Raw genomic sequence first — 13,291 nt, 5'->3', positions numbered from 1 at the left:
TGACCTGTCAGCAGACAGGGTCCCTTCTCCACCAGCTCCTTAGCGGCTACGGGTGAGCTTTGTGGATGAAGGGCAGAACCTGAGCGCCGAGGGCACCACCCTGCTCTCCAGGCCCCTGGTGCCTCTGGATTTTGCTCTGTGGGCATATATTACCTATTCCATAATCATAATACGTTTTTTGAGAAAAATCGTAGTACCTTGGCTGGGATGAAATTTGACCAACATCATCTTTCAGGCATTTCTGATGACGTACTCAAGGGGCTCCATAAACATCAAATTGTGCTCTGAGCCCCCCGGCAAGCTGAGCTCCAGGACCCATACCGCACGGAGGCACACAAAGGTCCAGGAAGTGCTCAACTTTGGTGATGAACTGTACTTACTTAAACTTAAATTCCATTATTTAGAACTGTTTATAGTAAAACCAATGATTTTCTCTGGACTAAAAATAACATACCTTAAAAGACTGAGGGGGAATATGACATTAATACAACGCACTGGCTTTAGGGACCGACTCTCCATTTCTCAGAGAATCCGGCCTCACAGCAGAAGCTGCCAAACCTCATTACTCTGCTCTACCAGTGAGCCTTGGCCACGACGCCGAAGCTTGTCCCCAACAAGCCCAGGCTTCAGGATGACTGATGCTCACGGGGACTGTCACATGTGTGGGTCTCCAACGTGACCTCCATGCACAGCATGGCTTGTCCCTTGCTGTGCTAGTTCCCTTCAGTTTACCGTCCCCTGCCCTAGCCCACACTGACATGGTTACTGGCGTTTTCCTGGGTAACACCACAAGTGCCTTCAGAGCTGGGACTGCTCGCTGCAGACACCCCACCCCAGCCTGGCAGCTTCTCAAGGAGCTTTCATGGAGTGGCTAAAGGACAAGTGCTGTGAGCTGTGCCTGACCCAAGCAGATCGTGTGTCTGTCCCAGGCACTGGTGGCCCTTTCTGTAGGCCATGGCCATCACACAGCCCCGGGCTGTGAGGGCTGGAGCCAGCACTTACCCACTTTGAAGTTGGTGGTCTCCAGGGTAGGGCAGGTGAACAGCCGGGGGAAGACCATGTATATTGGGACTGAGAGGCTCCGGCAAACATCGCCATCGGCAATCTGAATGTTCTGAATCTCTGTGGCATCGCGGGCATACCCTTCTGCGCACCCTGGGGAGGGAGAGAGCACCATGCAGTCAGAAAATAGGAAAACATCCAACAAGCAGATCAGGATGCTTTGTGACTCTGAGAGCCTGCATCGAAGCACTCCCCACTCCCCCTGCTGCTCTCCAGGACTCCTGAGAGTCCCCTTCCCTCCACAGCTCCCTGTCCTCAGTCATTTATTGGGCTCCCACCCACAGGAGGGCAGCGGGTAGGGCCCTTACCACAGGTCTCCACGCGGACCAGCTGCAGCTCTATGCTCTTGACGGCTGCCTCTGAGCTCTCCACCACCAGCTCTCCCGTGAGTGGCTGTGTGATGACGCAGTTGGTCGAGTTCAGATGTCCTCTGATGAGAAATTTGGGAAGCAAAGCTCTCTAAAACCAAACAGACAAAGATATCAGGACTGGAAATGACTCGATAGCCATGTAGGTACAAATAATGTCTGAAGAAGCATTTAAGGACAACTAGTCACACACATGCAAAAAAGTTTTTAAAAGATAGTCAACGTAGAAATGTTCTCAATAATACAATTTTGAAAAGTCGACACATTCATTTTACTTCAAGGAAGTGTAGAGAGAGCAGTGCTCTTCAATGCTTGACTGGAAACCTATGGCCTTTTCCCTGTGGACAGAGGCGACTGGTCCCGGGTGAGGGAGGATGTGAACTTAGGCAACTGCTCTAGGAGCCTTCACCTCTGGCTTGTCCCAGTCACTGAAGACAATTCAGAGTTTAGACCACCACTGTCCAGCAGAAACATAATGCAAGCCAGAAATGTGAACCACATATGTAATTTAATTTTTCCAATAGCCACATTTTAAAAATTAAAAGGAAACAGGTAAAATTAGCCAGTATATCCAAAATATTATCACTTCCCCATATAACCAATATTTAAAATTACAATGTCTACATTCTTTTTCTCATGCTGAGTCTTTGACACCCAGACCTTATGCTGCTCACAGCTCATCTCAGTTCAGACCAGCCGTATCTCAGTGCCAGTGGTCCCAAGTGGCCGGTGGCAGCCCTACTGGACAGCGCTGGTCTGGAACTGAAGAGCAGGGAGCTCTGGACCAGGGGGTCCAGAAGGTAGAGAGCTCAAAAAGTCTTCATTCAAGACAGAGTTCTAAAAATAACTAAAAGTAAAAGCAGCTACTTGTTTAGAAAAGTAGGCAGGAGCAGCAGTCTACATTAAAATCTTTTAAGCAAACGATCAAAAAGCTCTCCAGATCCATCTGAAGACACTCACCAAGCATCCCCTCTCCTCACACCAACATGTTAACACACACAAGTACAAATAACTCTCTCCTGGCAGAGCTATGGACCGCCACCTGAGGCCACCCCAGTGAGACATTTCTGAGACTAGGTGACTGACAACCACGCTCACCAGAGTTCACGGAATGCATCCTACAGCTGGCAGAGCTCTGAAAGCAAGTGTTCCTAGCAGGCCCTGGGCACTGCATCAGTCAGACCAGAGGTGGGGGTGCCCAGGGAAGGGGCAGTCAGTGGGCGCTCACAAGTAATGCATCGGAGGGTGGGAAACTGGCCGGGTGTGGCCTCTGGAGTTAGCGCTTATCCCAGGTGGCCCTTGGCTTCCTTTAAGGGGGACTTTCCACCAAGAAGACTTCCAAAGCACGCTGGGCAAGGCAAGTGTCTCACGTCATTTATGGCCACAGTGTAGGAGTCCCTAGACCCAGAAGACAAGCTACCTGCATACCCTACCCTAAAAGAAAGCCTACAGGGCCAAGGCCGCCTCCTCCTGTACAGCAGTCCAAGTAAGGCTCCTCTGGTCAGAGTGTGTGTTTATACTCAGAACAGATTGTCATTTGGGCTAAGGACAGAGTCTAGTTAACAAGACCATATGTACTAGATCCTCATATATAAACATAAACTAGTAACCAAGAATCAGTAAACACTTGAGGAAAATAAAAGCAGAAATGGAGGCACTCACTCTATAAACAGAAGACCCACCCCCTAAGCAGCAGCTTCAATACAGGAGACAGAGATGACAGGTGCTGTGTCCACAATAAAAGAAGGGGCCATCTTGAACAAGGAGCCATGCTTAGAAATGAATCTCAGTGTTGTTGAATAAACAATCCAATAGAAGCGCCAAATATTCCCTGACGAGCAAATCAGTGAGCTGGAAGACTGAGCTAAGAGCTTCTCCTGTGCTGCATCCAAGAAATGATAACAGGGAAGTTCCCAGGGCTGAAGGAAGGTTCAGCCTTCAAAATGAATGAGACCACCAATGCCAGGCACACGGACTAAAGCAAGACCCAAACCTGGGCAAGTGCTTTGAAATTTTAGAGCACTAAGGAGGGGAAATGTTGGAAGTTTTGTGGGGGAGGAGGGGTAAAGGAGAGGGAAAAGAAACAGATCAGCTCCCACAAATCTGAGGGCCAGATTGCAGTCAGTATCACTGAGTACTAGAAAACCAGGTAACTATTTTTCAAAGTTCTAAGAGCAAATGATATTAGAACCGGAATTTTCTAGCTAGACTAGGATTCAAGTGTGGGAGCAAAGTAAGATATTTTCCAGACATTCAAGGATTTATGTTCACTCCTCACCCTTTCTGAAAGAATGACTCTAGGATGTATTACAGCTAAACAAAAAATAAACTGAAAAAAGGAGAAAACATAAGCGAGTAGAATCAATGGTGAGCAATGACCATGGTAAAACTTACAGTTAAAGCTAAGGACTGTGGCTGTGATACTTCAGGACCTTTGAGGAACTGGTTTGTAAGCCAATAAAGACTTAACATTAGGAAAAATAAAACTGATGACAAGCTGGAACTTAGATTTCAAACATAACAAACAAGGCAGTGTGATGGGAAGAAAATGCAAAAATGTTGCAAATCTTCTGCCAGAAAGTGCTTATTCTCAATGCTGTTATTTAAATTTATTTCTGTCCATGCATGTTTGAACACTTACAGGTAACAAGTAGAAATGTACAGATAGAATTTTAGAGAAAAAAGGAGCAAACAACACTAAGAACAGAAAAGAAACAAACCCTCACAACCTTAATAAATGAGACTAAAGATGGGAAAAAGAAACAATAAAGTACACCAGAGGGTACAGAACAAGATGTAAGGAATAAAATGTGACAGCTTTCAAAATGAAAAGAATGGGTTACATTCCTCTACTAGAGAGACTGTATTTCAGCAGATCCGGTGAGATGCTGTTTACCAGGGATACCTGCAGTAGCCTGTACCTCTCTGCTCAACGCCTCTTCCTCACTCCAGCTCTCTTACCAGTTTTGTATCATTTAGATTCTTCAGAACTAAGAAATATAAACTTATTCTAAACAACTTAAGAAAAAGTGGGTCTAATTGGGATGCCAGTAGGGAGTTCTCAGGGCAAGGTGAGGTCTCAGCAGTAGAGTTGAGGCCCATCTCTACCCACCCACTGTCCCTGTGAGCTTCTCCACTCAAGGTTCAGGTTCCTGCAGGAGAAGAGTCTGATTGGCCCACGGGAGTCGTGTACTCTCCAGAAACTGGAGAAGGCAGGGATGGTAAATGAACTTTCTGAAAGGCAGCCTATGACACAGCCCTGCCTCAGCTGTGGCTCCGAGGGACGAGGCCAGCATCATTCATGTGCCCCAGTCCCAAGCTTGCCTTCAACCCGACTCATCAAGAGCGTCTAGAGAGCAGAATGCGGGCCAGGGCAAGGAAGAAATGCTGTGTGCGTGGATGAGAAGAGGCAGGTGGCCGAGCATAGGTGGTGGGGACTGGTGCTCAGGGAAGAGAGTCTCTAACCACAGTGCAAAACTAGGAGAAGGTGTAAGAAATGAAAAATATTACCAGGTATATAAATATTTCTCAGGTATATCCTGAGAAACCTTTCAAAGGTAGTAGTCTCCTAAGTAGTTTCTGAGTTTAAAAAGAAATCAAAAGAGAAAACCCAGACTATTTGGGTATAGACGATAACCAGGAATTTCCTCTCGATACCCAAGCAAAGAACAATCAGGCAACAGTCTGTCCGTGGGATCCAATTGCTAAGAAAACATCCCTGGCACTCGGGTGTGAAGACACGTTACCTCTTTGACATTCTGCAAGGTTTCAGGGGTTATGGTGAAGTCCACGGGACTCGGAGTCAGTTTCCCCTTCTGAGGCTGAAACAGGAGGTAAAACCAAAATCAGTGGCCTGAGGGCAAGAGTTCTGCAGGTCAGACTTCTCCTTCCCTTTTACAGAAAAGAAGGGCAGCATATGAATCAGGAGAACCTGGTACGAAGTCAGTATACTGGGGTTCTGAACACAGTTCTGCCAAAAAACAGCGTTGTGTTCTATGTCTAAGTTCTTCCTCCCTGTGACTCAGTTTCCTCATCTGTAAACCGAGGGGACAGACTTCTTAATCTCAAAGGCTCTTGCAGGTCCAGAATTTAAAATCAGATTTAAGAAACAGAGTGGTATTACTGGGAGATATTTTAGACCTCTTTCTCAGAATTAGAGCCAACACCAGTGTATTTATGATATGCCACTAAATCGACTGGTGACCCTACAGGGTACTGTAGCTGTCACTGGCCCCACTTCAGACAGGACAGTGAGGCACAGAGAACGTCAGTGGCAGAGCCAAGGTGCAAACCCAGGCTGTTGGGCTCCAACGCCAATATTGTCAGCCACTCGGCTGTACAACTGTCTACCTAGAGGACTCAATCCTATAAAATAACTATAAATATTACCATAATTAACAGTGATCATCTCCACACTACAGAGCCACAGAATCCACCAACACAGCCAAGCTTCAGAAGGGCCTGCCTGGCGTCCTTCACTCAGGGCCTGGGACCCAAACTCCAGTCACGCCCAGGTGGCAGGGGAGCCACATGGAGGAAGGCACTGACCAATCTGCCAAGTTTACTCATTTAACAAAAGCTCATTCTAGGGCATATTCTTCTTGAATATATTCTTTTTATTAACAGGGTCACGAATATATTCTTTAGTGAATATACTCTTCATCACAGGACATAAAGGGACATTTAACTTGTCAACTACAGGTCACATGACCTACAAGGCTGCACACAACTCTTGAAGGACACGCAGTGAGAAAGAGCTGGGGGCGGGGAGGAGCCCAGACAGCTCGGCCATTGCTGACCACTCTCAGGGGACCAAGGACAAGGCTCTGCAGTAAGGAGTGGGCCAGGGGGCCTCACTCTGGGCAGGGTGCTGATTTGGGCTCATTCTTCACAAAGTTGGAGGCTCTTTTTATTAAGGACATAAAGGGTATATGTCTTTTTTGGGGCATAATCTGCATTTAACAAATTTTTGTTTTGTTTCAATTTAAAGACACAAAAAAGGGAAATATCCATCTAAATAACTTTAAAAATACTGTAATCATATTTTATACAAATGCATGCATTTTATCACTAATGGAGGCACTTAACCACTGTGATAATTAAAAATTTACAAAGAAGAAACTACAGAGGTTGGAAGTCCTAAAAAGTAAAGAAAATGATGCCAATGAAGGATATAAGGGATTTTGCCAACCTTGTGCATGAAATACTTAAGTCTTACATTTTAACTTAAGTCACTATTAAAGTACCCATGCACATTTCATAATACTGTAAAAGAAATGCAATTTCAAATTCTCCCCAGGGAATCTAGGACTATGAGCATGACTATCTGCTACCATGTGTCACCCTGAGGGCAGGCACTGCCAGTCACTGCCAGGTTCTGCAGGACCAAGGCCTAGCACAGCTGGGCTGCAGAGGACTCCCGAGAATTTACAGTTGCCTGGTCAGGGAGGAGGATCTGCTTCCCTAAGTTGACAGGTGAAAGGAATTTTTAAAGAACATTACACCACTGCAAACTATCAGCAGAAGGCGTTAGGACAATCCGCCCTGGCCCTCAGTGTCCCTGTGTGTGCCTGCTGTGTCGGCCGAGGGGGTAAGGCCATGACTGCTCTTTACCAGGCGGGGCCATCCGAGCTGTTTGCCGTGCAGCCCTGAGGGCCGAGGCGAGTTCCTCCCAGGACAGAGGTCAGCATGCTCACTGATGCTAAAGGTGGGTCCCTGGCTGGCACTCTGCAACAGGGGCACAAACCCCTCAGGTGCAGCACCATGTGGGCCCACGGTGCCACCCCATGGGACTCTGGGGGCAGGGAATGACACCCACGCGGATGCTCATACTGCTGGCTGTGCCAGAAGGTCCCTAGCCTCTGGCCCAGGAGCCGCAGTGAAACAGTAAGAGGCTAACTCATCAGCCGGGAAGCAGTGAAAGCCCAGAGCCCTCGGGCAGCTTACAGCAGAGTGCACGATGAACTCGCAGGTCTTCGTCAAGTCCTTGGCCAGCAGAGACCGTTTCATGTCACAGCGCAGGGTGTACTAGATGGAAAAGGCGGAGAGGAAAATGTCACTTTAGTGTAACTTGCTTTCATCTTGGAATTAGACTCAAGGGACAAGTCAGTATTTTAGGGAAACTTAGTCTAATTAATGTGCCTATGAAATCAATATACATAGTAGAGGGAATTAATGTTCACAAAGGCATGTCTATATTTAAAAAACACGTTCCCACAGCCATACTGTGGCAGGAGCCACTGGAACAGGGGTGCAGGGTCCCACCCGCAGCACAGAGAAAGGCTGGAGTGGAGCAAAAGAAAGAGCAGGCACTGAGAACAGAAGCTAGTTCACATCCAGTTATTTGTCCTACAAACAGCACAGCTTCTCTGAGCTTCAGCTTGCTGTTCTGTGAAATGGGGATCACCACCCACCTTCAGCGAGAACGAGGAGAGATACCGTGTGCTGAACACGGAGTACGGGCCTGGCACAGGGCTCTCGGACATGCAGCTCTTTTGTAGGAAGGGACAGAAACATGCAGCGAGGATGAGCAGCCCTGGAACAGCTCCAACACTTCAGGGACTAGTGAGCTGCTGCGCACTCACTGTCCCAGCAAGATCAGTGTCACCCTGCTCGTGGGAGGGTGTGGTTCCCTGAAGAGAAGGTATGTGTAGGAACAATGAATAAAGCCCCGGGACTCTAGCTCTTTATATTTTAACCTGAAGGAGGAATAAAGAAGGGAAAGTCTTTCTAAACTTTTATTTTGGAAATTTCAAACATCTACAAAAGTAAAGAGAAGAATGGAAGGAAGCCCCACATATCCATCAGCTTCCAGAGCTGTCAAGAATGATCAGCTCATGGCTGATGTTCCTGGACTGCTCTTCCCTGCAGCTTGCAAAGGATGCGGGCAGGAGAGGAATGGAGCCCCGCTCTGGCAAATACATACTTGGGACATTCTTCGTGCCAGGCTCTATGCTAACTAAGCACTTCAAGCCAAGACTTCATTAATCCCCTAGGAGGAAAAGTCACGAAGGCTGCTGGGGTCACAGAGGTGGGATCTGAATTTACACCTGCCCGTTGCCAAAATCCACGCTCTGAACCTTTACAATACTGTGGTTCGACGTCTGACTTGTCTGCTAAAAAGCCCTGGATCTTTTCACTTTATCATGATCTTTCCCAGTTACTAAGGAGAGATCCAGGTGTTATGAGCTACAGGAGGTCAGAGGGGGTTAGACTTGAGCAGGACACCAAAAGAAGGTGCGATATTCAATCTTCTGGGGGGGCCAGGTATGGGGTAGAGAGGGTTAAAGGGGGGAAAAGGGGGACATCTGTAACACTATAAATAATAAAGATGTATTTTAAAAGAAGATTCAATCTTTTTTGACTATCAGTAAACACATCAATAGGCAAGAAGAAAGATACTTGTCTACAGACTGAAAGCAGACTCCTAGAATGGGTATTCTTTTTAAAATTTAATATGTTTTTATTGGTTTCAGAGAGAGGAAGGGACAGGGAGAGAGAAACATCAATGATGAGTCACTGATTGGCTGTCTCCTGCATGTCTCCTATTGGGGATCTAGCCCAAAACCTGGGCATGTGTCCTGACCAGGAATCTAACTGTGACTTCCTGGTTCATAGTTCAGTGCTCAACCAACCACTGTACCACACTGGCTGAGCTAGAATGGGTGGGGTTTTTTTAACATTTAAAAAAAAAATTTTTTTTTAAATATCTTTATTGATTTCAGAGAGAGGAAGGAAGAGAGAGAGAGAGATAAAAACATCAAAGATGAGAGAGTCATTGATCGGCTGTCTCCTGCACACCTCCTACTGGGGATCGAGCCCGCAACCCGGGCATGTGCCCTGACCGGGAATCGAACCGCAATCTCCTGGATCCTAGGTCGATACTCATCTGCTGAGCTAGGCCGGCCGGGCAGAATGGGTATTTTTAACTGTGAAAAAGGATGGCTAGAATCTCTGTGAATTAATTCTGAACACAGTTTCAGCAGACACGTTGGTACTGCTGTATTTTGTGCCACAGGATAAGCCTTGCTAGGGTGGTCACTAGAGATTCTTGTATGCACTACCTAACATAAAGGTGAGAGAGGAACACAGTGGGATGGAGGAGCAGAGTAAGAGCAAATACCATCAAGCCCTCCCCCTAAGAAGCAATAAATAACCCAGCCCCTGCAGGCTGGGGGTTTAATACTGGCTACTTTTAAATCCTTTATTCTGTCTTATAATCTTTACTATTTTTACATTATGTTACTACAGCACAATTCAAATTTAAGTGTAAAATTTCTTTGTGCCTATATAATTTGAGAAAAATGTTATTAGAGTTGAACAACACTTTCTATCTAAAGCAATGCACCTGTGAATCGCCAGTCTGTGCAGCGAGCAATGGGCATGAGGAAGGGGGACATCTCTGGCCCTACGTGGAGGCTGCCTGTGTGACCAGTGGTCACTGTCCTCTCTGGGTGGCACTTGCTATCCTGTAAAACGAGGCTAGAAAAAGACCCATCTAGAAACTGAAGGAATTAACTGGTGAATGAAAAAGAGATTAAAAACCCCATAATTCTAGTTTCTCTCAAGAAGTGTATTTTCCCAAAGGAGCAATGATGAATTTGAATATGAATTGGGAATTAGATGATATTTGAGAATTTTTGTTCACTTTGGTAACTGTAATTATTTGGGAGGATGTCCCCATTTTTGGAGATGGATATTTAAGTATTTCAAGATGAAGTGTTAACTAACTTTGAAATAATTCAGGAAAAATAAACCCAGATGAAAAAAAGATGGCAAAATACTAATAAATGTTGAGTCTTATAAATACAAGATTAAGAAGAAATCACTTTTAGAAATTTGTGAGACATTTGGGGAGGTACAGAATTCTGCGTTGTAGCACTCTAGGGTGTAAGAACTGGTGACCAAAATAAAGGGGAGCAGGGTGATTATTAGCCTAACTGAAGAATTTACCATGTTAACTCTCCTTCTGAATTCACCTAGTTTCCAATTACACACAGCTGTGCAGAAACACAGGCACATAGTTTTGTATCAAGATCTGAGTGTCTTTTTTGGCAGTATATTTTAGGAAAAGAATGAAATTTCCAATTTTATTTTATTTATTTATTTTTTTTAAAAAAATATATCTTTATTGATTTCAGAGAGAGGAGAGGAGAGGGAGAGAAAGAGATAGAAACATCAATGATGAGAGAGTCATTGATCGGCCGCAGCCTGCAAACCGGGCATGTGCCCTGACCAGGAATCGAACCCCGATCGCCTGGATCCTAGGTCGATGCTTAACCACTGAGCCACGCCCGGCCGGGCCAATTTTATTTTAAACAAATCAATCCTTTAACAAGAATAATACACATAGGAGAAAGTAACAAGAAGTATGACCAGTGGAAATTTCATGTTACTCTACTCAGTTTCTAATGAACATATCCTTACATGATTAAATAAACAGTATTAAAGAGCTGTGTGGGGAAAGCAGGTTGATGCCGATTCAAGAAAGAGAACAAAAATAATTTGCAAAATGAAATAGTCATGATTTTCAGTCTTGCTAAAAAGGCATTTTTCGTTTACTTTCTTTCATGGTGAAAGTATTCCCAAGCCAGAAAGCTGGCCAGAGGACTCATGTCTATAGACCAGCCATCTGGATGTCTATACAGGCAGCCTGTTTGAATGTAGACGCCCCTCCAATCATTACTGTTAATTCCTAGGGGTTTTCCAAAGCCTTTAGTATATAAACTGCCTAGAACAGATGCACCACTAACAACAGATGAGAAACATCTCTTCTTCACAGAACGGTATTTATTCCAAGAGAGCACACCGCAGACTGCATGTGCTGCTTCTCCACAGGTTCTTTAGGCAATTCACAAAACTCACATGCACTTTGGTTAGACTCACAAGTGTTTTGAGGATTTTTATTTTAAAACTGCTATATATTAAGCAGGAAAATGGTCTCTACCAAGACCGAATTATCAGCTAAAACTTTAATAATAAATAAAAAAACTCCTAACTTTCAGCCCTCTTGCACATGCATGAGACAAAATAGTGTCTGTTGTCTCATCTAGGAAGGGGGACCGCAGCAAGACACATCACAAAAGTACCTTTCTTCCCACTGAATGAAGGACAGGCTCGCTCGCTCTGAGTCATGCCTCCAAACTCGAGACAACAATGGCAACTGTGAAAGACATCCTGAACCAGGGGTGGACAGGAAGTCATAAATTCACTTCCTCCCATTTATAAGGTTTGTTCAATAGAGAATACAAGCCTATGTTAAAGTAGTAGCCTTTGGGTATTAAACAAAGAGATATTTATGCGTCCAAAAACAGACAAGTTAGTGCAGTGCCAGAGAGAAGTGAGGGCATATCTATTACCAAACAATAAAAGCACCCTTCACAGTGTCAGTGTGGCCTGAACGGAGCTCAAAGAAACAAAGGAGTTTTGAAGCAGCAGCTACAGCATGGGTCCTCTAGGATTCCTATCAAAAAGAATGGCCGGACATAAAATGTGTTCCTCAGGGCAAAATGAGAAATGAATATAGAACATACCTGGTAGGCCACGGAAATAAACCCAGTATTACAGTCTTGGGTCTGTCTACTAATTTTCAGGGAAAGGAAGGTCAGGCTGTTTTGCAGGAGAAAGATGAAGTTGACTGCATGGGACTGGGAAACTCACCTGGATGTTGACAAACACGCCGTGGTAGGTCTCGTACAAAACTTTGTTCCCCTTCACGTGCAGAGGGAATTCAAAGGGAATTTCGGTTTTGCCGCTGGGGAACTTTCCTGGCTTCACCATTTCAATGGTGCTGTTGATAATCTGGATGGGCTGTAAAGAGAAATCCACTCATGCGCGGCCGGGCGTGGCTGGGCATTGACCTAGGATCCAGGAGATCATGGTTTGATTCGGGGTCAGGGCACGTGCCCAGGCTGTGGGCTCAATCCCCAGTTGGGGGCGTGCAGGAGGCAGCTGATCCACGACTCTCTCATCACTGATGTTTCTCTCTCTCTCCCTCTCCCTTCCTCTCTCTGAAATCAATAAAGACATATTTAAAAAAATAATAAAATAAATGGATTTGGTGTTTACCACCATATATTTAAAAAAAAAAAAAAAAAAAAAGAAATCCACTCAGTCCAGCACATGAACTTTCTGAGCACCTTCCAGTCTTGGTGTCTCTCATTCAGCTGAGAGACACAGCCCGAGCCCTCGATGCCACCGTTCTGGCATCCAGGCAGCACAGTGCTGCGACTAGAGATGAGCAGAGTCAGTTCAAGTCTTTGGCACAACAATGGTTCGTGTACAGGACACTCAGGTGTTTCATGCACAGGAGGAAATGAACCGCTACTCCCCTCTCCTCCCCCAAATCTCTCAGTTAACCACCCTAAGAACCCTCCTGGCAGGCACCGTCTTCAGGATGCAGCAGCAGAAGCGGCACAGTTGGGGATTTGTCAGAGGGCTGCCATCTGCGCCCAGGGCTCATCCTGCCCAGCCTGTGCGCCACAGTCGACCAGACTCCTCAGGGCCTTCAGCCACCAGCCATGTGGGAGGAGCAGGGCCTTGCCTGAGCCCTGTGCTCCTGTGCAAGGCTTCCAGGGGGACTCGGGTACTAACGTTTAGAGCCTGCCTAAAGGCAGGTATGACACCTTAACCAGCTAAGATATTCTAAGCTTTGGTTTGGAATCACTTTGAGAAAATTCACAACTTTTGAAGTGAATTTCTAAGAGCTACTGAAGGAAAATAAGAAAATTGTAGAAAACATGGGAAGGCCCTGAATGGGAATACAGTTAGTGAGCCCTTCTTTCCTCTTAACTTTTTCCCCTCACAACTGAAGGAGTTAATATATCCCTCAGGAAAAGGACACCATAAATACAGAAAAGGAG

The 13,291-nt window shown here is 45.6% G+C and overlaps 1 protein-coding gene across 6 annotated transcripts in view; it reads right to left on the bottom strand.

Moving 5' to 3' along the window:
- VPS26C (VPS26 endosomal protein sorting factor C) overlaps positions 1-13,291 on the bottom strand; it is a 48,468-nt gene that overhangs the window by 18,171 nt on the left and 17,006 nt on the right. For all 6 annotated transcript variants that reach the window (XR_013998936.1, XR_013998937.1, XR_013998938.1 and 3 more), the window contains exons 3-7: positions 12,090-12,239; positions 7,377-7,457; positions 5,177-5,251; positions 1,371-1,521; positions 1,003-1,155 (exon numbers count right to left, since the gene is read on the bottom strand). Coding sequence is in view for 2 of the 6 variants with exons in the window: in XM_081139165.1 (XP_080995291.1) it covers positions 1,003-1,155; positions 1,371-1,521; positions 5,177-5,251; positions 7,377-7,457; positions 12,090-12,239 (610 nt within the window). In the remaining 4 variants the exon portion in view is untranslated. The remainder of the gene's footprint in view (positions 1-1,002; positions 1,156-1,370; positions 1,522-5,176; positions 5,252-7,376; positions 7,458-12,089; positions 12,240-13,291) is intronic.

Source organism: Miniopterus schreibersii (genome assembly GCF_964146895.1).
Source record: "Miniopterus schreibersii genome assembly, chromosome: 5".
Taxonomy (NCBI): domain Eukaryota; kingdom Metazoa; phylum Chordata; class Mammalia; order Chiroptera; family Miniopteridae; genus Miniopterus; species Miniopterus schreibersii.
Note: the sequence above shows the minus strand (reverse complement) of the source record. Positions and strands in the feature narration are given on the sequence as shown.